The sequence below is a fragment of the Saccopteryx leptura genome, chromosome 7, assembly GCF_036850995.1.
Source record: "Saccopteryx leptura isolate mSacLep1 chromosome 7, mSacLep1_pri_phased_curated, whole genome shotgun sequence".
NCBI lineage: Eukaryota > Metazoa > Chordata > Mammalia > Chiroptera > Emballonuridae > Saccopteryx > Saccopteryx leptura.
The window spans coordinates 57,547,992-57,572,710 of NC_089509.1; the positions used below are offsets into that span (position 1 = coordinate 57,547,992).

The 24,719-nt window shown below is 39.9% G+C and overlaps 1 protein-coding gene across 1 annotated transcript in view; it reads right to left on the reverse strand.

Moving 5' to 3' along the window:
• The window catches only part of METTL8 (methyltransferase 8, tRNA N3-cytidine), a 91,899-nt gene that overhangs the window by 62,065 nt on the left and 5,115 nt on the right, over positions 1-24,719 (reverse strand). Inside the window, exon 2 of the mRNA XM_066346599.1 lies at positions 14,429-14,530. Within this exon, the coding sequence (XP_066202696.1) occupies positions 14,429-14,434 (6 nt within the window). The 5' untranslated portion in view covers positions 14,435-14,530. The remainder of the gene's footprint in view (positions 1-14,428; positions 14,531-24,719) is intronic.

A 24,719-nucleotide genomic window follows, 5' to 3' on the forward strand; every position in this document is an offset into this window, starting at 1 on the left:
GTGTGCTATAGTAACTTCTGGAGGCATTCATCAGATTTGGTGGGCTGATAAAGCATAGTAAGCTACATTCATACTTTATGCATTGTCATTCCTTACACATTCCAGTAAAAATTCACATGGATGAGATTAATGAAGTTCTCCCCTTAATGAGACTTATGCTTTCTTATTCATTGCAAAGGTCCCTTAGTATACTAGGTGAAAGGAGATGCTTGTATCTGTATACATGATTTACCCAGTCATGCAGAGGTAGATTTAACGGTGAGCATACCAGGCATGCGCCCTGGGCCCCGACTTCTGAAGGGCCCTGCAAAACTCCAACTTTATACTTTTTTCTAATGACACCAAGTTTGGTTTCATATCTGCAATTTTAACATTAATAGTACATAATATTTTATATTTATTTAAAAATATGTTTAACATGTATTTTTATTTTCCTTGTCTCTTTTTTTTAAGGGACCCAATATTTTCTTCTGCTCCCAGGGCTTCAAATGACTTTAATCTGCCTCTGCAGTCATGTTTGGACTAAAGAATCAATAAGGCTTCCCTGGCACAAAATGGAATATTAAAAATTCAAGTCATTATGGATGTTAGATATAAGCATTTGAAATATAACATTAGGAAATACAAGCGTCCAAATTTCACTTCCAAATAAAAGTGAAATTTTCATAATGTCAGAAGAATGTGGGATTTAGATAGGCAGATTATAGCACCGTATAAATTCTATTTTAAAGAATCACAAGTAGGGCCTTGGCTCAGTGATAGAGTGTCAGCCTGGTGTGCAGGAGTCCCGGGTTCGATTCCCGGCCAGGGCACACAGGAGAAGCACCCATCTGCTTCTCCACCCCTCCCCTTCTCCTTCCTCTCTGTCTCTCTCTTCCCCTCCCGCAGCCAAGGACATTGGAGCAAAGCTGGCTCTGGCGCTGAGGATAGCTCTAAGGCCTCTGCCTCAGGCGCTAGAATGGCTCTGGTTGCAACAGAGCAACGCCCCAGATGGGCAGAGCATCGCCCCCTGGTGGGCGTGCCAGGTGGATCCCGGTCGAGCGCATGCAGGAGTCTGTCTGACTGCCTCCCCATTTCCAACTTTGGAAAAATACAAAAAAAAAAAAAAAAAAGAATCACAAGTACTTATAACTTGATGGAGTGGGGGGGAGCAAGGTAAACTAAACTATGGGCTGTCAGGTAAAATTCTACTGTCACATCACAGGAGGCAAGACACATCAGAAAAGGGACCAGAGAATAAAAAGTAAAATTCTTAACAATGGTACAATTTCTACATGAGAACAGGTAAGTCGAAAGTTTCCAGAGAGCATACAGATTCACAGGATTAGAGAGTGGGAGGCCAGAGTCTGTTGGATTCCTCCTTAGATGCACCTGTGCTTCTTACCTACAACTCAGATGTTGCTTCCAATGGGGTTCCTTTTCTCCTCTTGACTTGATGAATCAATCACCTTGGCCTATTCTACTGTCTGTCCTCAGGCCTTTAATCCAATGGGAAACAAATCCCTGATCTCCTGTGGCCTTGTGATTACTTGGAACTTAACTTCAACATTTTCTCCTTATTCAAAAGATTAGTTTTCCTAAAAACTCACCTCCCAGCTACTCTCACAGCTGGAGAAGACATGTGACTATGTTCTGCCTAAAGCCTTTTTTTTTTTAATCTTATTTTTATTAATTTTAATGCAGTGACATTGATAAATCAGGGTATATAAATTCCGAGAAAACATCTCCAGATTATTTTGACATTTGATTATGTTGCATACCCCTCACCCAAAGTCAAATTGTCTTGCATCACCTTCTATCTGGTTTTCTTTGTGCCCCTCCCCTCCCCCCACCCCCCCTCTCTCCTTCCTCGCCCCCTCCCCACCCTCCACCCCCCCCCATTACCATCACATTCTTTTTTTTATTTTAATTTTATTTATTCATTTTAGAGAGAGGAGACAGAGACAGATAGAGAAGGGAGGGAGGAGCAGAAAGCATCAACTCCCATATGTGCCTTGACTAGGGAAGCCTGGGGTTTCAAACCAGCGACCTCAGCATTTCAGGTCGACGCTTTTACCCACTTGCACCACCACAGGTCAGGCACCATCACATTCTTGTCCATGTCTCTGAGTGTCATTTTTATGTCCCATCGTTCATGATCAAGTAGGATTTATTCTGGGGAGGCAAGGCTAGTACAATATTCGCAAATCAATCAATGTGATTCATCACATAAACAAAAGGAAGGAGAAAAACCATATGATAATTTCAATAGATGCAGAAAAAGCATTTTGATAAAATCTAGCACCCATTCATGATCAAAACTCTCAACAAAGTGGGAATACAGGAAACATACCTCAACATGATAAAAGCCATCTATGACAAACCCACAGCCAACATCATACTCAATGGGCAAAAATTAAAAGCAATCCTCTTAAGATCAGGAACAAGGCAGGGGTGCCCCCTTTCACCACTCTTATTCAACATAGTTCTGGAAGTCCTAGCCACAGCAATCAGACAAGAAAAAGAAATAAAAGGCATCCAAGTTGGAAAAGAAGAAGTAAAACTATCATTATTTGCAGATGATATGATATTGTATATAGAAAACCCTAAAGTCTCAGACAGAAAACTACTGGACCTGATAGAACCTTTGATTAAAGGGAAAGGGGCTGGAGGACAGCTTGCAGGCACCAACACACTCGCCTGCTTCCTGAACTTAGATGTGACACTGTGTACAGAGGAGGAAAGGGGCCTGGTTCTTGATGGCATCATTGAACAGGTAAACCACTGATAGGTACAACCTTCCTCTGGACTTCTTGCTAGGTGAGAAAAATAAACCCTTATATATTTTAGCCACTCTTAAGTTTTCTATTATTTTCATCTAGGAGGATTCTAACAAATAATTTCCATTACTGTTAAGTCCTGGAAATCCAGGGACAAATCCGTTTGGTTCCTGCCCTCAAGAACCTCACCATCAAGGGAAGAAGAATGAGATACAAACAAAGGGTCCTCTACATGTAGAACAGAGGTAGGTAGAAGGTGCTAGCAGAGCACAGAGGAATGAGTAAGTCTATTGATAGTGGCTAGGAAAAGTTCCCTAGTGGGGCAACGTTCATGTTGGGTCTAGAAGAACAAGTGGGCTATTCCAAGAAGATAAGGGTGAAAGCCAGGGCATCTCAGGCATTGAGATTAGCACAAATAAAGACAAAGAAGTGTGAAAGTGTATGGTATGTTCAGAAAATAAAAAATAATTTGAAAAAATATGCAAAGGAACATAGGAAATGAGTACAGTCTGTAAGACTAAAAGCAATAGGAGTTTTAATTAGTAGTTGACAGAAGGGCAACAGTTCTCAAACCAGTATATATAGATACATATACTGGAACTGAACAATTCAGAAACAGACAGTAGGTAGTGGGAACCAAGTTTCTCACCAGCATAAATATATACATGCATATTTAGTGTGTGTGTGTAGTATAAATATAAAAATATAATTATAATTCTAACTGTATACAGTTAGTACAAATATATAGATATAATTACAAATATATATATTCCTTACTGTGCCAGCACAGAGAGCCTAGAAGTAACCATACCCCATTGAGAAAACGAACAAACAAAAAAACCACCAAGCACCAGATCTTGTTTTCTAACACCATTCCCTAATAAAAAAAACCAGGGAACCTTGGACAAATGGCTGATTGTAGTACTGGGCAGGGAATATAAGACAAATCTATAGCATCTTGTAGTGCCAAAAAGAGGAAACTGCTCAAAACCACCACCAAAACAAACAAACAAACAAAAATCTCACAACCCCCCCCCCCACCAAATGCACCAAAACGTCCACAAAGAGAGGGTTATGTCAAAGACACACATAAGCCAAATGAAAGAGCTCCATGGCCAAAGCGGAAACACTTTAAGCAACAAAACAAAACAGTTCTAGATTATAATCCAAAATATAAAATAAATCCATTGGTTCACACTGATATAAATAATTAATTGATTAAGTAAATAAATTAAATAGGGAAGAAAAGACAAATCTCTCATACAAAAGCATTCCAAATATTTTATGGAGGCATTGCCATCAAAGAGGTGTGACATAACTCCTCCTCCCTTAAATGTGGGCTGTGCATAGTGACTTCCTTCTAAAAAGTACAGTATGGAGAGGAAAGAGTAACTATAGTGGAGAAACCTGACCACCACTGCCTCAGTCAGGTGGTCAAAGCTAACAGCAACAGTGGAAATTCATGTTGAAGAATGTACTCCTGATATGATGCAATGAGAAGGGCACTTTCCCTCTGTCTTCCTCCTCCCCAAAACTTTTAACCCTGGTCGAATCACGAGAACATCAGACAAACCCAACTGAGGAATATAATTTGGGAAGTGGGGACACACGATTCAGTCTGTAACAAAAGCCATCTTAGAGCCAGTCCTGTGTGAGATCGGCCTTAGGATGTCATGGTACAACTTTAGGATGAAACTAACTGAGGCAGGAAGATTGGGAAGAGAAAAAGAAGTTATCTACCACCATTGTTAAATAGTTGGATTAAGTTTCATTTTAAACCAGTCCCACCTCTGGTTTTTTCAGTTACTGAGCCAAAACAGTCCCTCAGTTGTCTGAGTTTTCTGTTATCTGCAACCTAAGATAACCTAATGGAAAAATTATGTGATTTCTTCTGCCACCTAGCAGTCCAGGGGCAAAATATTTGGTTTTATCTAGATTAGGCCAAGCCAGGCTCCTAGTACAGAAAGTGGTGATTTAGGATGATGGAATTGAGAGAGAATATAACTGAGGAAGTAAGCCCCAAGTGACCAGAAATAAAAAAATAAAGAGGAGAGAGGAGAAGGAGGGATGAAGAAGACAGGGGGTGGGGTGGGGGTGTTGAACTTGATGTGGCTGAAGTTTGGGTTTAACAGAAATAAGGGGAAGGGAAGACAGATAGAAGATCCTAGTTAATAGTGATTAGGCCTTCTGAGTTTAATAATCCATGTCTCCTAGTAACAAAAACAGCAACATTAATCATGAGAAGGAAATCCTGCTTTGAATGGGAGGCTCTCACAGTGTGGTTAGAAAGGACCACAAAGCCATAAACACCTAAGGAACAGAAACATTTGAACAAATGCTGAAAACACGGCCTGTCATCCACCACCTGGTTTTTCCTGGTCATTATACTCGCTCTCCCACCTTCCCTCTTCAGGAACACTCTCCCACTGGACACATCTATTAAAACAGGGTTTGTCAAACTAAGGTCCCACAACAAATTTTTAAACTGTGTTTTTATTATGATAATAATCTAAAAAATCAATTGGAGCAACTGTAAACTGCTACTTGATTTCAGTGCCTGCGTTGGCATTTATGATTTTATTGGCAACAAGCAGCATGGATGTAGTATGGAATGATGCATTTGAGTATTCAGCACACTAGAAAAGAATCTTTTCCTGCAGTATTTTGAATAGAGGAAAGTGGTGAGGGAAGTGAGAAGACCATAGCACACAATATAGTGTGTTAAAAAAGAAAGAACCTGTGTAGTGGTGGTAAAAGAGCACTGCAACTTAGTTGTGGTAAAACATCAGTGGTCACATTACAATGCTATTAATTTGAATTTTATTGGCTTGTGGTTGTATCCACTTATTTTGATTTTATCGTTGAATAAGAGCTCTATGCACAAGAAACATATATCTGAATTTATGTAATAATATATCAAAAATAAGTCAACCCAGAGGTCTGAGATTTTTTTCTTTAAATGGATGTTTATACATTTTTCAACATTGAGAAATACAGTATTAGAAGATTCTGTTCCAGAGCTTTCTACTCGACTCTTATTCTTCCGTAGTAGCAGAAATACCCCAAGAAGGGTATACTCAGCTCAGTTTGCCTTAGAAAGCAATTTCAGGTGAAGAGGTGAAGGATTTGGACTAATCTGAATGCAGGCTTTGACTCCTGCTATCACATAACCTATGACATGATATTTGACATTGCTGATCTCAATTTTCTTAATAAAATGTGGCTAATAAGATTATTTCAAAGTATAGGAAAGTTACAGGAGGTGATCTATATAGCATATTTGTAACGTAGGCCTGGGTGCTTGGTAAGTGCTCAAAAATTTTTAGTTCCTATTATGGTTACTTTTAGTTTGGTTCTTCTTACAATTTCCACAGGGCTTCATGAATACCATAGGATAAAACCTGTCATTGCACTTCTAAGTTTAAACAGCCCTAAGTAATCCTAGATTCCCAAGAAGGTGAGAGACTAATTTACCAATGAAGTTGTGGTGGTATAGTAGCTGACAGATATGTGTATTCCAAACTGCCCTCTTGATGTTCCATTTATCTGTCAGACCTCACCCTTACTGGACTATTGCCCCTGAGACAGAGGAAATTCCAAAAAGCTGACAAGCTGCCCCAAGGAGGGGCTCCAGACATACCAGGACTTTTGATTCAACACCCACATGCTCGAAGCCCCCCAAGGAGGAGCATTCCGGACATACCAGGACTTTTGCCTCAGTATCCCCTCAGGCTCTATATAACTCGCCCCTAGTCTGTAACCCGGTGCTCTTCTCCTGGAGGAGTGCCCCGGCAGGTCTTTCTCCTCTAATAAAGCCTGCACACCTGGTGATGGAGTGCCATCTCATTCTTACAGTAGCAAGTGTTGAATATAATAATATTCAGAATAGAATAAGCTTCAAGTTCAAATCTTAGCTCAGCTATCCACTAATCATGATGTTGGACAAATAAGTTTGTAAAATTTGTGTTATTTGAGTTTGCTCACTTTTATTGTTAAAAATGGCACTGGGCAACCACATGTGTGCTTGCCCCCAGAGCAGGGCAGGTAATTGAGGATTGCATTCCTGTTTAGGAAGGGTCATTGTCATGTTAATGTGTGCTGGAGGAGGGGTCTTTGTGGACCCAGGTAGTGTTTTAGAAGGAGGAAGAAGGAGAAAAAGACAGAAGCCAAGATGGAAGGGAAGGAGAGAGAAGCCAGTTTTGCAGAGTAACAAGCCATGTTGGCAGATGGGGAACCAGAGGTGACTGAGACTGGTGGGGGCCTTTGATTCTAGGAAAAACCGGATGTGTCAGTAGCTTTGTGAGCTCTGAATGAGTGGAAGGGAAGTGTTTTTCCCTTTGTGTGTTTACTCACCAGCCGGGGCGAGGCTAGAATAAAGGAATGCCCCCCCCCCAATGTTTGTCTCCACTGTTTCTTTATTGTCTGCTCGAATTCAAAGGGAACTTGCATGTGAATGGCCGCGAGGATAGCAGCTACTGACCATACACATGACTTTTGGGAAAGTCACTTATAGCCTGAGCCTATAGGATCATTTGTAAAATGGAGATAATTCCCTAGTCACAAAGTCTTTACGAAGAGCATTACAAGCAATATAGCGTTTCATAAATGTAAAGTCAAATCTATATTTAGTGGGACACTTAAAACCATGTCAACACAATAAATTAAATATTAAAAATGAAATAATAATAAAAATATATATAAGGTCAAATTATTATTCAGTGAATTCCAGAAACATTCCTAAAGGTCACCTCTTAAAGCTTAAAAAGTAAAAAAACCCCACAGAATAAATAATTAGGAACAAATACCATTCCTACCTCGCACTGCTGAGCAATTAAGTGTTGAGGTGGCTAATTAGGACAAAAAGCAAAACTGAAAGGAACAATCAAGCCTTTTATTTACTGTAACGGTGTACGCAAGAGACCCAAAGAGGCATGAGCTCACCAGCGCTCCATTCTCCCGTGTGGAATGGCACCAGGTAAGGATCAAGTAGACGCAGCACAGATGGGGAAAATTGTCTCATTACCCAGGAGCCCTGAATAAAAAAGGCTCCTGGCGTTTTATGGCCCATGGTCCAGGGTGTGGGGAAAGGGAAAGAGCTAAAGTAGAATGGTACTGGGCCAAAGTGGAGAGAGTGTCTAAGCAGAGGCCCCCAACGGAGCCCTCTGAATGCAGCCATCTGGGCTAGGAATTGTCAAATGACAGAACTAAAACAATTTAGTAACAAGCAAGAAGTCCTTTACTCAAGGGAAACCAATCCATGGATTGGGAATGTTGACATAAGACATGTCAAAACTTGTAGAGAATTTTTATGAGTTTATTTGAGCCAAACTGATGACATATACTGGGGGATGGGGAGGAGTTGGGAGGGCAAGGCTGGGATTGAACTAAGGATTATGTGTTCTCTTTGGGGTTAATAACCCCTCAAAGGGTATTACTTCTGGTATTTCAAAGGTGTATTAACCTAGATACACGAGAACAATGGGCAGCTTTGGTCTAAAACCTTTCACTAAAGAAGTTACATGCCTGGGGCAGAACCATGACCTGCTCAGTTAACAATTTATTATCAGATCATCCAGTGAGGTTACTTTGCATAGAACCCCTTTTCCATTCACGGGAGTCCAGTGCCTCCCAAGAGGTGGAACATACTCTTCCTGGGGAACTTGGGGCAAGAGCAAGAATATTCTAGATAACCTGGATATGTTATCTTTGAATATATGAATCCTGATTTATTGATGTCGCCCCATTAAAAAAACAAAATTATTAAAAAAAAAAAAAAAGTAGACACAAACGGAAGCTTAAGAAAAGCTGACAGCTGGCAATGTCTGTGAAGTTTAGATTAAATTTTACATTTACTGTCTTATCTGTGTGAATTGCTCTAGGTAGGTGTTAAAGGTCAGGAAGCAATGAGTGAGACAAGGGTTATATCTTCTACTATTTTACCAGATATGGAAATATAATCTGTAGGAATACAGAAAAAGGAATTGGCATGTAAGCTTGGTCTTACAGAAAGGACGGGACTGAAGCACTGGAAAAGATTCAGGATGATGGAATAGTATAAGCAAGGATAAAGTGTCATTAATATACATGCAGTAACTAGGGAAAGATTACGTGATTGGTCAACTCATTCATTTAGCAAAGTTTTGTTATGTTGTACACTAATCTAGGAGCTGAATATAGTAATGACAAGACAAAGTCCCTGCCCTCATGAAGCAGTTAGGGTCGGGGATAGGATACAGTGAATGATAAATCATGAAAGAAAAATTGGGGAAAATTGTGGAGGCCTGTTACAAATTATATAATGTAGGTAATAAGTTGCATTTCAAAAATGTTAATTAATAAAATTGTCTTTTAGAAAGAAAAAAAAAAGAATATTCTAGAGCCTGAGAAGAGGCAACAAGAAAATAGGGCATGCATGGTTGGCAAGGAGGGTAGGGATTTCCTCATAAGGCTAGCAGGTCCTATTTTCTAAAATAAGGTAAACTAGCTAATACTGAGTTGGAGGATTGTGATTGGTATATGGTAGGTTTCCTTGACAGCTGTTTCCTGAAAGCACAGGCTGGCCAGGCTCTGTAGAAACCACCACTTTGTGGGTCCTGATATGTGGATGAACTTAATCAGAATGCAGACATGCATATGAACATGGCTGCCCAAAGGGGCACTGACTGCAGTCCCTCCAGTGCGCTGTTATGCACAGGTTGTGTACCAATTCTGGTGCGTGTGAGGGGGGGCAGCTTCTCCCCATAGGTCTTCCAGGAAAAGTCTTGTAATTGCCTATGGCCAGGCCTGAAAAATCACTCACAGGAGTCTAACCTAGAGCCTGCTATGGAAAGTAACCTCACAGAGTGATCTGATCATAAATTCCTAACTGGACAGGTTATGGTGGGTAGTCATGCCCACGCCTATAACTTCTTTACTGAAAAAATTTTAAGCAAGCCTTGTCCATTGTTCTTGTGCATCTAGGTTAACACACCTTTGAAATGCCAGAAGTAATACCCCTTGAAGATGTAGCTACCCTGTACTAACTATCTTGTAATGCAATCCTGCCTTGCTTTCTGCAATCTTCATGTAATCTTCCTTATGTTCTCTTCTTAATTTAAAATGCATAAAAGAAACTGCAAAACTGTTTATCTTGAAGCATCTGAGATCTTGTTTCCCAGCAGTTGTCATCAGTTTTAGCTCAAATAAACTTATAAAAATTCTCTACAGGTTTAGATGTTTCTTACATGAACATTAACACAGATTTCTTTAAAAGGGTATGAAAAATAATGCCACAGCAAGATGCTTAAGAATAACTGAGAATATGTTGTAATCGTAATCTCCAAGGACTATGTCATGTAGAGAAACTTTAGTAATCTTCAATCTATAAAAGGTCTTATTTCTAAGATCATTTGTAAGTCAGTTGTTAAGAGCTCAGAACCACATTTTTAGAGAAACATTTTAAGTGATGATTAAGATACCAGGGTAGTCCACACATTTTAAAAAATCCATGTGAATGAAAAGAAATGTGTTTATTTTAATAGGTCTTAGAAAACTGGCAAATTCCATTTTCCCAAATAGCTTAAACACTGCCTGGGGCGACTTGAATCTTATTTAATACAAAACCAATCTGATTAAATGATTCTTTTAAAACAAACAAACAAAAACCAATAATACCTACCAGCCATTTTTTTGCCACCTGGTAAGATAAGGTGTCTGTATAAAGCTATGTTACTTAACTAAAAATTAGACCTGTATATCAAAATAAGTGTTGTCCCTTTAAATAAGTCACCTTAAGAAATTACTATTTACTCTAATAATAGTAAAACATCTTTGAAATTCCATTTTCAGGTAATGTCCACGCAGCAAGTTTATTGATTCTTTTTTATATCCTCAGTGGTGGCAAACTCTTTGCTTTAAGATATATACCCTTTGTTGTCTTTAGAGTAGCTTGTTGTTCTTGCTGTCATAAATGTATAGACTTCCAACATAACCAGCTTGGAAAAATCATATTCATTGAGATACAGCTTCTGGTATTCTGGTATGTTCCCTTTCCTTAAACAGTCTTAAACAGTCATACCGCATAAATTAACTTCATGCAGTACAAACTGTACTACCACAAATGATAGTATCCTTTTTGCTTATTCTTTTTTAAGAAGCCAAAACTATCTGAAAATATGAGCTACATTTTTTTAATTTAAAGTTTTAAAAATAAATTGATAGCAAAAATAAAAAATATACGGAAGGAAAGGTCCCTCTTATGATTGCAAAACAATAACAATAATAATAATAATAGATATACCTGGGAATAAACTTAGCCAGAAAGAAACGTACAGGATGGATATAAAGACAGCTATTCAACTCTCCAGAGGGGCATGGAAGATAATTTTAATAAATAGGAAGACAGTACATGGGTTTCCGGAGTTGAAGATTCAATATTTTAAAAATATAAATTCTCACCAAAACCATCCATAAAATTAAGCTAGTTATAATCAAAATTCAAAAAAGATTTTGGAGAAATTAAAAAAAAAAATTTTTAAACTCAACTGGAGAAAAATCATCCTGAATAACCAGCTGAAGACTAGCTGAAGAGAAGTCTTATTAACCAAGGATTTAAAGAAACCAATAGAGACTGGCAGAAAGGGTGGAGATGCAAAAAGGGCTGGCCAGGCCCTGGCCGGTTGCCTCAGCGGTGGAGCGTCGGCCTGGTGTGCAGGGGACCCGGGTTCGATTCCCGGCCAGGGCACACAGGAGAAGCACCCATTTGCTTCTCCACCCCCACCCCCTCCTTCCTCTCTGTCTCTCTCTTCCCCTCCCGCAGCCAAGGCTCCATTGGAGCAAAGATGGCCTGGGCGCTGGGCATGGCTCTGTGGCCTCTGCCTCAGGCGCTAGAGTGGCTCTGGTCGCAACATGGCGACGCCCAGGATGGGCAGAGCATCGCCCCCTGGTGGGCAGAGCGTCGCCCCATGGTGGGCGTGCCGGGTGGATCCCGGTCGGGCGCATGCGGGAGTCTGTCTGACTGTCTCTCCCTGTTTCCAGCTTCAGAAAAATGCAAAATAATAATAATAATAATAAGGTAGTAATATTTTTCATAACTGGAAGTCCAGAGGTTGGGCCTACAGTTTCAAAATGTCATCAAGGACCCAGGTTCCTACCATTTCCCCATCCTGTTCTTCACAGCATTACCTTCACCTAAGGCTGGTTCCCTCTGCCAGTTACAAAATGGCTACAGTGGTTCTAGGCATCACACTGACACGACAACACCCAGAGGAAAGAAAGGACCATCGCTTTCTCATGTCTTTTTTTAAGGCTGAGGGAACTTTCTCACAAATTCCTCAATAGACCTGTTCTCAAATTTCACTGGCAAGACTGGGTCCAAACTAGTCCTCAATCAGACTCTGGGAGAATTGGTTTCTATGATTACTGTAGACTAGAGGTTCTCAGTGTGGTCCAGGGACCCCTGGACACCCCAGGTCATTTTACAAGGCCTGCAAAATGTCAGAATTATTTTAATAATTATCTTAGTAATAATAATTATTTTAATAATGTCAGAATTATTTTATTTTAATAACATGTTTAATAAAATAATTTTAATTAAAATAATTTTAATTATTTAATAACATTATTTTAATTATTTTATAACATGTTATAAAATAACATGTTTAATAACATGTTTGTACATTATTATGCCTTTTTTGATTTTGGTGACATTTGCATTGATAGTGCACAGGCAATGGTGGATAAAATTGTTGACATCTTAAAAAAAGAAAAAGAAACCAAAACAACAACAACAAAAAATTATTGACACCTTAGTCTGATTCAAAGCAGTGGCACCACACTGCACTGGAGAAGTCACTGTCTTCTTCACTAACCATGCGCATTCACAGAAAATAAAATAAGAAAAGCCAGTTTCACTTCAGTATATTGTTGACTAAGCATTAAAAATATTTTTTCATAGAACACCATTTTCACTTTGGCATTTTCTCAGAAATAAACAAAGTAAGTCTGTCAAGATAACAACAGACATCATTTATTGCCATTGGTAAAATTCAAACTTTTAAACAAAAAGTTAGGATTCTGGAAAACCTGTGTATTCACCAGTGTAAGCTTAAAAGCTTTCTGACACTTAAACACTATTCTGATGAGATATTGTATATGGAAATGTATCAACAATAGGAAGACCTATACAATTCAGTGAAACAAAATTTTTCAGATGACCAATACATGGTATCACACAATCATGCATGGGTAGAAGATCTGTTCAAAGTACAAGACAGAGCAATGGATTTCAATGTAACAGTATGAAAAGTTCACTCATGTCATTTCAAATGTTATATTGTAATTAACCTTTAAGAAACTACCACTCGCCCTGGCCGGTTGGCTCAGCGGTAGAGCGTCCGCCTGGCCTGCGGGGAACCCGGGTTGATTCCCAGCCAGGGCACATAGGAGAAGCGCCCATTTGCTTCTCCACCCCTCCCCCACTCCTCCCCCTCTCCTTCCTCTCTGTCTCTCTCTTCCCCTCCCGCAGCCAAGGCTCCATTGGAGCAAGGATGGCCCGGGCGCTGGGGATGGCTCCTTGGCCTCTTCCCCAGGCGCTAGAGTGGCTCTGGTCGCGGCAGAGCGACGCCCCGGAGGGGTAGAGCATCGCCCCCTGGTGGGCAGAGCATCGCCCCTGGTGGGCGTGCTGGGTGGATCCCGGTCGGGCGCATGCAGGAGTCTGACTATCTCTCCCCGTTTCCAGTTTCAGAAAAAAAAAAAAAAAAACTACCACTTACTAGGATTTGGTGTAGCATCGAAGGAGAAGATTCACACTCATCAGAAGAGACTATTAAAGTACTCCCCTCCTTTCTAACTCCTTATATATCTGTATGAGAACACATTTTCTTCAAATATATCAACCACAGACTTAGCAGAAGCAAATATCAATAGATAAAAGAAACCAGTCATCTTCTCTTAGGCCAGATTAATGTAAAACTATGACATTCTTCTAATTTCTTTTTAAATTAAAAAAAATGTTATTGAGCTAACATGCAATGAGTTTAGTACTATTTGTTATTTTTAGATAACAATAAATGTTAAAATCTTTTTTTTTTTTTTTTTTTTTTTTGTATTTTTCTGAAGCTGGAAACAGGGAGAGACAGTCAGACAGACTCCCGCATGCGCCCGACCGGGATCCACCCGGCACGCCCACCAGGGACGAAGCTCTGCCCACCAGGGGGCGATGCTCTGCCCCTCCGGGCGTCGCTCTGCCGAGACCAGAGCCACTCTAGCGCCTGGGGCAGAGGCCAAGGAGCCATCCCCAGCGCCCGGGCCATCTTTGCTCCAATGGAGCCTTGGCTGCGGGAGGGGAAGAGAGAGACAGAGAGGAAGGAGGGGGGGGGGGTGGAGAAGCAAATGGGCGCTTCTCCTATGTGCCCTGGCCGGGAATCGAACCCGGGTCCCCCGCACGCCAGGCCAACGCTCTACCGCTGAGCCAACCTGCCAGGGCCAAAATCTTTGATTCAGTTTAATTTTTAATACAATGAATATGGTTAACTATGATTTACATAAACAAAAGCTCTTAGGGGAAATTTTTCAGAGTGTCTAGGGGTCCTGAGAACAAAAAGCTTGAGAACCACTGCCTTAATTTTCTGGGGAGACATGGATAGTGAAAAGTCCACATTAAGAAAACACAAACAGTTGCAGTGGCTTACCGTCATTTTGGCGAAGGTGAGACGTTGTGATCAGCAGGATGGAGGAACAGGCATCCTCAGTCACTGTCAGGGGAGACCACACTGAAGCCTTTCCTGCGGGACCTGTGGCAATACAAACGGAAAGTTTTAAAGTAACAGTGTTATAGCAAATTCTCCTAATAATATAATCAGAAGGATTTTAAGGATTTGTCACAGCATTGTTTGTACATTATAATGAAAAACTCCAATCTACTGAATATTCATCTCTACAGGATTGACTAAATTATTGTACATCCAAATATAGAAGATTATATAGGCACTTCAAATGTTGCTAAAACCTAAATTTATTCATATGTAAAGAAGTCCATTATTTATTAGATGGGGAAAAAAGTCAGGTTAAAAAAAAAAAAAAAGAAGTCCAGAGAAAGGCTACTTTTAAAAGGTCCCATAGTTAGACCAGGTAAGATAGACAACTGCAGATGCTGTGCAGGTAGGGCAATGAATCCTGAAAGAGAAAGAACTTATTGAAAAAAGCAGAGTAGCAGGAGGAGGTGGAAAACAAACAACCCATACTAGAATGTCAAATTCCAGTTACACAGAAACTTCCTATTTACCAGCTATGGCAGGTACTTCCTACTTGCTACATTATTGTTTGACATTGTGGCTGTTCTCTCTTTCCATTTGGTAACTGTTTCTGATGTGCCAGAACCTTTTCATTTAAAGCATTTGTTAATCTTCAGGAGGAAACAAGCACAGCCGGCACCAGCCAGGTCCACCTCGCCTAACTCCGGGAAAGCTCACACACCCCCTGCCGGTCAGCTCCACACCAGAACAAGAGGGTCTTCGTCTGAAGGAGAAAACTTCCAAACCACAGGGATAGACTTTTGTGTTCTCTATAAAGCTAATTTCAGTGGCATTTGGAAACCTTTTCCTCAAACTGCACCTCCCCCCAAGAGACAATTCCAGATGAAAACAATGCCTTTTTTCTTTACACTAAAGAAAAACGTAATAAAAACTAAAGTCCTATGAGAAAATATACCATCGAAAGCACTTTAAATTCAAATGACTTTACCTTATTACAAAATCAGTAAATAAAAGTATATAGATTCAGCGGTAGAGCGTCGGCCTAGCGTGCGGAGGAGCCGGGTTCGATTCCCGGCCAGGGCACACAGGAGAAGCGCCCATTTGCATCTCCACCCCTCCCCCTCTCCTTCCTCTCTGTCTCTCTCTTCCCCTCCCGCAGCCGAGGCTCCATTGGAGCAAAGATGGCCCGGGCGCTGGGGATGGCTCTGTGGCCTCTGCCTCAGGCGCTAGAGTGGCTCTGGTCGCAACATGGCGACGCCCAGGATGGGCAGAACATCGCCCCCTGGTGGGCAGAGCATCGCCCCTGGTGGGCATGCCGGGTGGATCCCCGTCGGGCGCATGCGGGAGTCTGTCTGTCTCTCCCTGTTTCCAGCTTCAGAAAAATGCAAAAAAAAAAAAAAAAAGAAAAAAAAAAAGAAAAAAAAATAAAAGTATACAGATGACTGCAACATTTAATATGACTATAAAGTCCCATTAGAGTTTTATTCTAGTTGAAAACTTGAGAATTACTATAAGAATATTTGTATAGGTTTTACAATTTTCAAAAAGCTTTCCTTTGTACACCTACACCTTACAATAATCCTATAATTGAGGGAGGAAGGCAAGACAAGCATTTTTATTACCACATGTTACAGATGGAGGAGATGAGACTCAAAGAGGTTCTGGCAGTTGTCTTGTTCACACACATGCCAGAGTCACACTCTGAGCAGGCCTCCTAACTCCAAATTCCACATTCTACTTGGTACACTATTCTATCTGTGCTGCTGATCTAGAAAGAGTTTTCTAATGAGCTGGTATGTATTTTAGGCAGAGAAATAAAAGGCCTAAAACATATGTTTCTATAATATGTTTCATTTTGTTTCAAATGCCAAAATTTTAGATGCTGAATCCTAAATCTGAGGAGTCTGAACTGGAGGCAGTGCTTTGTCCTGAAGGAACATCAGTTTAACAAAGGAAGTGGATATTTTAGTAAGGAATCTCCTGACAACCAAATAAAATGACCTCCAGCATTTCTAGATATGGCATGTCTATGACCACAGAACAGTAGATCCTGTCCGGCTTTCTGGCTTCTGCATTCACTTAGTCATGCAGCATGCAACCAGCATTGGGAATCCTTAAGTTCAGGCCCTGCTTCCCCTTTAATTTTTATAATCTTAATGATTTCCCCCTTGTCAACAAAGCACTATGGATACTGTTTTGTTGGAGTGCCAAGCTAAAAATCAGTATGCAGAAGAAGAGTGATTCAGTAAAATTCAGCTATTCTCACAGAGATCCCCCAAACTAAAGAGCAAAGCAAAGTAGAAATGATAAATAGAATCAAAGAATTACATAGTGCAGACTATGTGCCAGGTATACTCTAGGTGCTTTACATGTAGTAACTCATTTAGTCCTCCCAAAAACCCATTTAACAGACAAGGACACTGAGGTACAGAGAGGTTAAGTAATTCTAGTTATTTAGGATAATCAGGGTTGCACAAACTAGTAAATAGTGAGGCTGAGATCTGGACCCAAGCAGGCTGGTATCTGAATTCATTTTCTCAATCATTAACACTATGCTGCTGCTATCCAGTGGTATCTTTCATTTTTGTTGTATTTTTAGAATATACATTTATTTTTAGGACAGTTTTAGATTTACAGGATAGTTGTAGATAGTACAGAGTTCCATCTATCTGACATAGCTTGCCCATTATTAAGACCTCACATTAGCATATTTGTTATAATTAAGCCAATATTAATACATTACATTATAAACATAAATCCATATTCTATTCATCTCTCCTCCATTTTTATCTAATGTCCTTTTTCTCTTCCAGGATTCTATTCAGGGTACCACATTAATTTAGTCATCAGGCCTCCTTAAGCTCCTTTGGCTCTAACAGTTTCTCAGACTTTGTTTTTGATGACTTTGACAGTTACTTTTAAGAAGTACTGATCAGGTATCTGGTAGAATGCTGCTGAATAAATATTCATCAGATGTGTTTCTCATGATTAGACTGGAAGTATGTGTTTTAGGGAGGAAAACCACAGAGGTAAACTGCCATTCTTACCACGTCATATCAAGGGTACCTGATATGAACATAACTTATTACCATTGATATTAACCTTGATCACTTGGCTGAGGTAGTGACTGTAAAGTTGTTTTCCCCCTTTCCACACCGAATTCTTTGGAAGGAAATGGCTATGCACAGTCCACACTTAAGGAGTGGTGAATTATACTCAATTTCTTCAAAGTAAGAGTAACTACATAAACTATTTAGAATTTTTTCTTTTTTTTTTTTTTTTTTTTGGTATTTTTTCTGAAGCTGGAAATGGGGAGGCAGTTAGACTCTCGCATGCACCCGACCGGGATCCACCCAGCATGCCCACCAGGGGGCGATGCTCTGCCCATCTGGGGCGTCGCTCTGTTGCATCCAGAGCCATTCTAGCGCCTGAGGCAGAGGCCACAGAGCCATCCTCAGCACCCGGGCCAACTTTGCTCCAATGGAGCCTTGGTTGCAGGAGGGGAAGAGTCAGAGAGGAAGGAGAGGGGGAGGGGTGGAGAAGCAGATGGGCGCCTCTCCTGTGTGCCCTGGCTGGGAATCGAACCCAGGACTCCTACACACCAGGCCAACGCTCTACCACTGAGCCAACCAATCAGGGCCTAGAATTCTTTGACATGGGAAATTTGTCTCTTTTCCCCCATTTATTTATTTATTCAATCACTTGTATATATCTGTACCGACTCATAGATAATTATTTTAAACTTTGGATTTTAAATTTTGGATTATAACCCAATACTACTTTATTTATTTCAGTTGGATCCTATATCCTTTTGACACACTCCCATCATTGTGTTTTTGTTTTTTAGCACTTCCTCACTTTCTGGCACTACAAGATGTTACAGGTTCATGTTATACATGCCTTGACCCATAGAATCAGCTATTTCTCCAAAAAGCATTGGTTCCTTTTATTGGAGTACTATGTGGGTACTGTGTGTGCTCCTTGATACCAGGTTGCTTCTAGATCCTCTCAATGGACAAAGCAAAAAAATATTTTGTGTATTTTAAATCAAGGACATACACATGTCTTTATCTATAAATGTTTCTCTATGTATCCATCTGTATCTATAATAAACTAAATTAGAGTTCACACTAATGTCTCCAACCCTAATCCATTATCACGTGGATGCATCATTCTAGCCTTCACCTCTTGCTTGTCTATAACCTCCCAGACCAGCAGGAAGAAACCTGGTTCCCATGATCCACCAACCAGTTATTAATTATTCAATTCCCGTACACATATATAGTTTCAGAATGTTAACCCAAACCTCTGTAGGAAACCATCAAGTACAGTGCAGTACATATTTATAGTTCCTATCGTCTTCAGTCTTACAGTTTCATTTTCAAAGTTACTGAGATCAGCACCTTTCCTCTAGCCCTTTTCAGTGAGGTATTGCATACATTTGTAATACAGTTAGATTCTTTTGTTATAGTCTGCGTTCCATCCTGGAATCCCTACTTCCCCTTAATTATTTCTCTAAATTTGGCATACGGGTTTATTCTTTGTGCAGTATAGCTCTATGGGTTTTAACAAATGCATAGTGGCAAGTATCTATCATTATAGAATTACACAAAATAATTTCAACACCCTAAAAAAATCCTCCATTCTACTAATCAATTCTTCTCCCCTCCCCAAACTCCATTTCTGTTACATTTTCCTAACAGACAGTATACCTGACATCATCCCTTCTCATCCTCTTCCCTTACAAAACGTGTTCACATTTATAAACTCATATGATTCTCATTTCAATCCTGAGTGTTTCCACTTAGCAGATGATTGAATGAAACTCAGAATAAGTGGCTTGGTCAAGATCTCCCTAAGTGGTGGTGCTGGCACACTATAACTTGTGCCTTTTAACTCGGGATCTGAGGCTCTTTCTACTACACAGTGCTGCTTCCTTGTTTTCAGTAGAAAGGGAAATGGATGTGCATGGAGACAAGAAGAAAGACAGAAATGATGGATGGTAAGTGATCATACCTTACATTAATGGAAACTTTTACACTAAAAATATACGAAAGTGAAATTCTAGTTCTGATAATTTGTTGAACTTCACACTCCAAAAACCTTTCTGCTATAAAATACTCCTAAAAGGCTGGTTAAATACATTTAAATATATATCTTGTTAACTATATCACTGAGTTAGCAAGAAGGAACAATAAATCTTCAGAGACCAAAAGTTAGCCAAGGCCAGAAAGCCGAGTAAGAACTGATGCCATCTTATTCCATACCTAGGTGGGACATAAAAGTGAAACTAAGAGACATTGATAAGAGTGTGGTGGTTACGGGGGGAGGAGGGAGAGGGAGAGGGAAAGGGGGAGGGGGAGGGGCACAAAGAAAACTAGATAGAAGGTGACAGAGGATAATCTGACTTTGGGTGATGGGTATGCAACATAATTGAACAACAAGATAACCTGGACTTGTTATCTTTGAATATATGTATCCTGATTTATTGATGTTGCCCCATTAAAAAAATTATTAAAAAAAAACACACAAAAAAAAAACTGATGCCATCAGCTGCCCAAATCCCACAATGTAAAAAAAAACCAAACACATCACAATTTCCCTAAATAAACCCAAGTTTGGTTTAATGTTAGAAAATGTATTTGTGTAACTCACCAAATTATCAGATCTAATAAAAACAATTGTATAATCACCTCAGAAAATGGGACAAGTGGTTATTCATGTAGAAAAAAATAGGGATAATAAATGGTATTGGTTTATAAATGCTGTTTTTGATAACTTATTACACAGCAACAGAAAACAAATATATGCGTTAACAAGTATATCAGGAGGCAGGTTTACCAATGTCTATACCAGCACTCTTCTAGGAATAAAAACCCAGAAAAACACTAAAGCCTAGCCAGTAGGTAATGGATAATTTGTGGTAAATACATACAATGAAATACTATACAGTACTAAAAATAAATGAAATGAACTAAGGTACTTTGTCGAGTATAATGTTGAAAGAAATAAGCAATATGCAGTAAAGCACATACATACAGTATGATTCAATTTATATGATGTTCAAAAACATTAAAAACAGCTATATTTTATTTACATAAAGAGGAGAAAGAGATCTGGGCATCAGGAGGGGAACATAAGAGATGCCAAGGTTTAAATAATGTTTGTTTTTTAAGTTGACAATATATGGATATTCATTTTATAATTATTATTTATGTATTATGCTATGTTATCTATACACATTCTTTAAATAAATAAAATGCTTTTTTAAATAAAAGGAATAGTTTGCAAACTTTGCTATTGATCCTTTAAGCCTAAATATTTCTGGTTTTTATATATGTATCAATGTACTACATGTTAAGATAAATATAATTAAAATATATAAAGAGAAACTTAAGAACCAAACTTGTGGTTAAAAGCCTCAATAATTTCTAAATAAATTTCCAAAAGTGACTCTTACCTGGACTACTACAATTACCTGCTCACTGGTCTATGTCACTCTTGTTCCTGATGCTGTCCCAACTATGTCTTAAAGGGAATTGTTGCATCACTGATCCCACATGATCTGACCCCCTGCCTACTTCTGGGAACTGATTTTATTCCCCTCTTTCCACATGCCCCAGCCACACAACAGATCCTACATTCTTTAGCATTAATGTCTAAAATACTAATGTGTACATTTAGTAAAATGTAGGCATTGTTCTTTGACACACATCATTTTCTGTTTTTCATTTGTTCTGGGGAATTGGGGGATGTTTATGTGTGGTTTACTTTATCATGATTTCACTTTAATCTTTTTTCTTCATCATTAATAACTACTACATTAGAAGTCCTGTCATCTCTACCTCCAAAATACTATATCCTGAATCTGTTCACTTCCTTCCAGCTTACCTGCTAGCACTCCAGCCCAACCATTATTATCTTTTACCCGGACCAATGGAATAGCCACTTGTTTGCTTCCATTTTTGCCCCTCTACAACTATAACCGTATATTATAACACAAATTAGATCACATCACTCTCCTACTTCAATGGCTTCCCATTTTAACAGAATAAAATCTGAAATTCCTTACATCTGACATAGCTTGTTTCCAACCTAGCTCTCCAACTTCATCCCTTTCATGCACAATAAAGAGCCACACTGGCCTTTTGACAGTTTTAGAATAAGCCAAAGTTGTTATTGCCTCTGAGTCCCTGCATTCAAGCAAGAATCTCTCTGTCTAACTTTAGTTCTTTGCAGATTGATTCTTTCTCATCATTTGGGGTTCAGCTCAAAGTCCATTATTCAGAGGCCTTCCCTGACCACTCTGACTAAAGCAGGGTTCACAACTACTCTGTCAAGCACATCACCCTGTATTATTTTCTTCACAACACTTACCACTACCTGAAATCTTATTTTTAAAATGTATTTATTTACTATCTTGTTCATCTCCCCCAACATGTTGGGTCCTTGTCTGCCCTATTCCCTCTTATACTCTATGCCAAAGTAGTTCCCAGAACATTGTACATAAAAATAATTACACGTTGAATGAATGACCTTGGTTCAAATATTGTTGGTCTCTGAACAAACGTTCAAGTTTAGTAATCTGAATGTTTTATATATTTATTAGGTTATACCATGTTTCTATAAATAAAACATGAACAAAAAGCATTTTATTAACTTCTGATATCATATCTCCTCTTCCTGTCTTTAAAAATATCATGGAAAAAATGGTTATGTATTCTGTAAACATCACATAGACACAGACTGAAAAAAAAGGGGGGTACTAATGTTTGTTTACGCCCAAACTTAAGAGAAGTCATTTCTAAATCCTAGCCTGACCAGGTGGTGGCGCAGTGGATAGAGTGTCAAACTGGGATGCAGGGGACCCAAGTTCGAGACCCCAAGGTCGCCAGCTTGAGCACGGGCTCATCTATCTGGTTTGAGCAAAGCTCACCAGCTCGGACCCAAGGTCGCAGGCTTGAGCAAGGGGTTACTTGGTCTGCTGAAGGCCCACGGTCAAGGCACATATGAGAAAGCAATCAATGAACAACTAAGGTGTTGCAACGAAAAACTGATGATTAATGCTTCTCATCTCTCTCCGTTCCTGTCTGTTCCTATTTATCCCTCTCTCTGACTGTGTGTCTCTGTAAAAAAAAAAAAAGAAAAAAAGACCAAATGTCCTAAATCCTAAGCTACTAGGTAGATCTGTTATGCCATTTGACCTTCAACAAGTGGAAAATATCTACTTTATAGTTAGAACAGTTGAGATTTAACTTTTTAAAAAGTTATTTCTTCTTACTAATATTGTGGTTTCTTACTGATTTAAAGATTAAAGGGAAACTAAATCTGCATCTATGTTAAAAATACTTGGGTGATGGAAAAGATTATATATATATATCATATAATATATATATACACAAACATTGTCTTTAGAGTAGCCTACTCATTCAACATATATATGCATCCTTAACACACTGCCTAAAATATGGTTACTGCATATGTTGAATAAATGAAGGATGTCCATAAAAACAATGGTGGAAAGTCAAATGACAATTCTAACATAGAGCCATGACCAACACATGCAGAGTGACATGTTAAAAGAAGGCAAGGCTATAGCTAACAAAGGGGAGGGTGTCAGAAAAAGTGTCAGAGTGGAGCTGGGATACCTGGGATGAGTCTTGAGATAAGTAAGAGAAGGAGAGGAAGGGAGCTCCAGGAAAGAAGTTTGAAATGTAAATGCACACTGGCTCGAGCAATTGAGCAATATATCAGAACCACAGGAGCAAATGTGAAGTATAGAAAAAGAGATGAGGCTGAACTGTGGGCAAGACGCCAATAACAGAATTCTCTATAACGACACCAAGGGATTCAGATTTTGTCCTATAAGGTATCTATACAGACCCCTAGAACTCATAGATGTAGTCTTGTAATGCCAGTGGCCGAAGTCAGGCAGATCCACATTGGATTCAGGCAGATGACAGAGGAACTGTGGAACCAAAAGCAGCGGGCCACTCCCGTTTATTACAGCCTCCCAACAGCGGATGAACAAACAAGCAAGGGAAACTGCTTCTCATGGCAGCAGGCGAACGAACAGCAAAATGGCCTCTCACAGTGAGTGGCAGGCAGGCAATCCACAATCAGCATCTGCCCAAGCAGCCGTAGCCTTACAAAGGCTATACACACGTGCTCACACAGTAATCATGCAAAGTGCACGCACATAAACCTAAGACAGCTGTTTTCCCAACAATCCACCCCTTTAGGCTTGCTCACCTCACAATCTACGTGATAGGTATCTTCCACTCTGTTCTCTCTGTGAGGAGTGAGGTATATTACATCACAGAAACAGCAGAGACTACAGCAACAAAAGTGCAAGCTATACTAAAAACAACAGAAGTTACAAAGGTGCCCTTCACACTGTCTCCCTGAGCACTCTGCCCAGGGAGTTAACTGGAGCCCACCTAGCCCCCTACCACATAGTAGGTGGGAGGGCCTGTGTAGTCCAGGGCTATGACCATTGAAGACGTAAAGTGTCCTCGGTGCATATCTGCAACTGGGTGAGAGCAGTTCCCAGTGCAGGAGGGCCTCCACAGGTGCCACGGCCCTCCCATCAGGGTCTCTCAGTACACAAGAGCATGTACGTCCAGCAAGGAAGCCGGTGCCCCTCTCTTGTCATAGTCCTTTACCCCCGGGTTTGGTTCCGCAGTTCCTCTGTCATCTGCCTGAATCCAATGTGGATCTGCCTGACTTCGGCCACTGGCATTACAAGACTACATCTATGTTCCAGGGGTCTGTATAGATAGATACCTTATAGGACAAAATCTGAATCCCTTGGTGTCGTTATAGAGAATTCTGTTATTGGCGTCTTGCCCACAGTTCAGCCTCATCTCTTTTTCTATACTTCACATTTGCTCTTGTGTTCTGATATATTGCTCAATTGCTCGAGCCAGTGTGCATTTACATTTCAAACTTCTTTCCTGGAGCTCCCTTCCTCTCCTTCTCTTACTTATCTCAAGACTCATCCCAGGTATCCCAGCTCCACTCTGACACTTTTTCTGACACCCTCCCCTTTGTTAGCTATAGCCTTGCCTTCTTTTAACATGTCACTCTGCATGTGTTGGTCATGGCTCTATGTTAGAATTGTCATTTGACTTTCCACCATTGTTTTTATGGACATCCTTCATTTATTCAACATACATATGCAGTAACCATATTTTAGGCAGTGTGTTAAGGATGCATATATATGTTG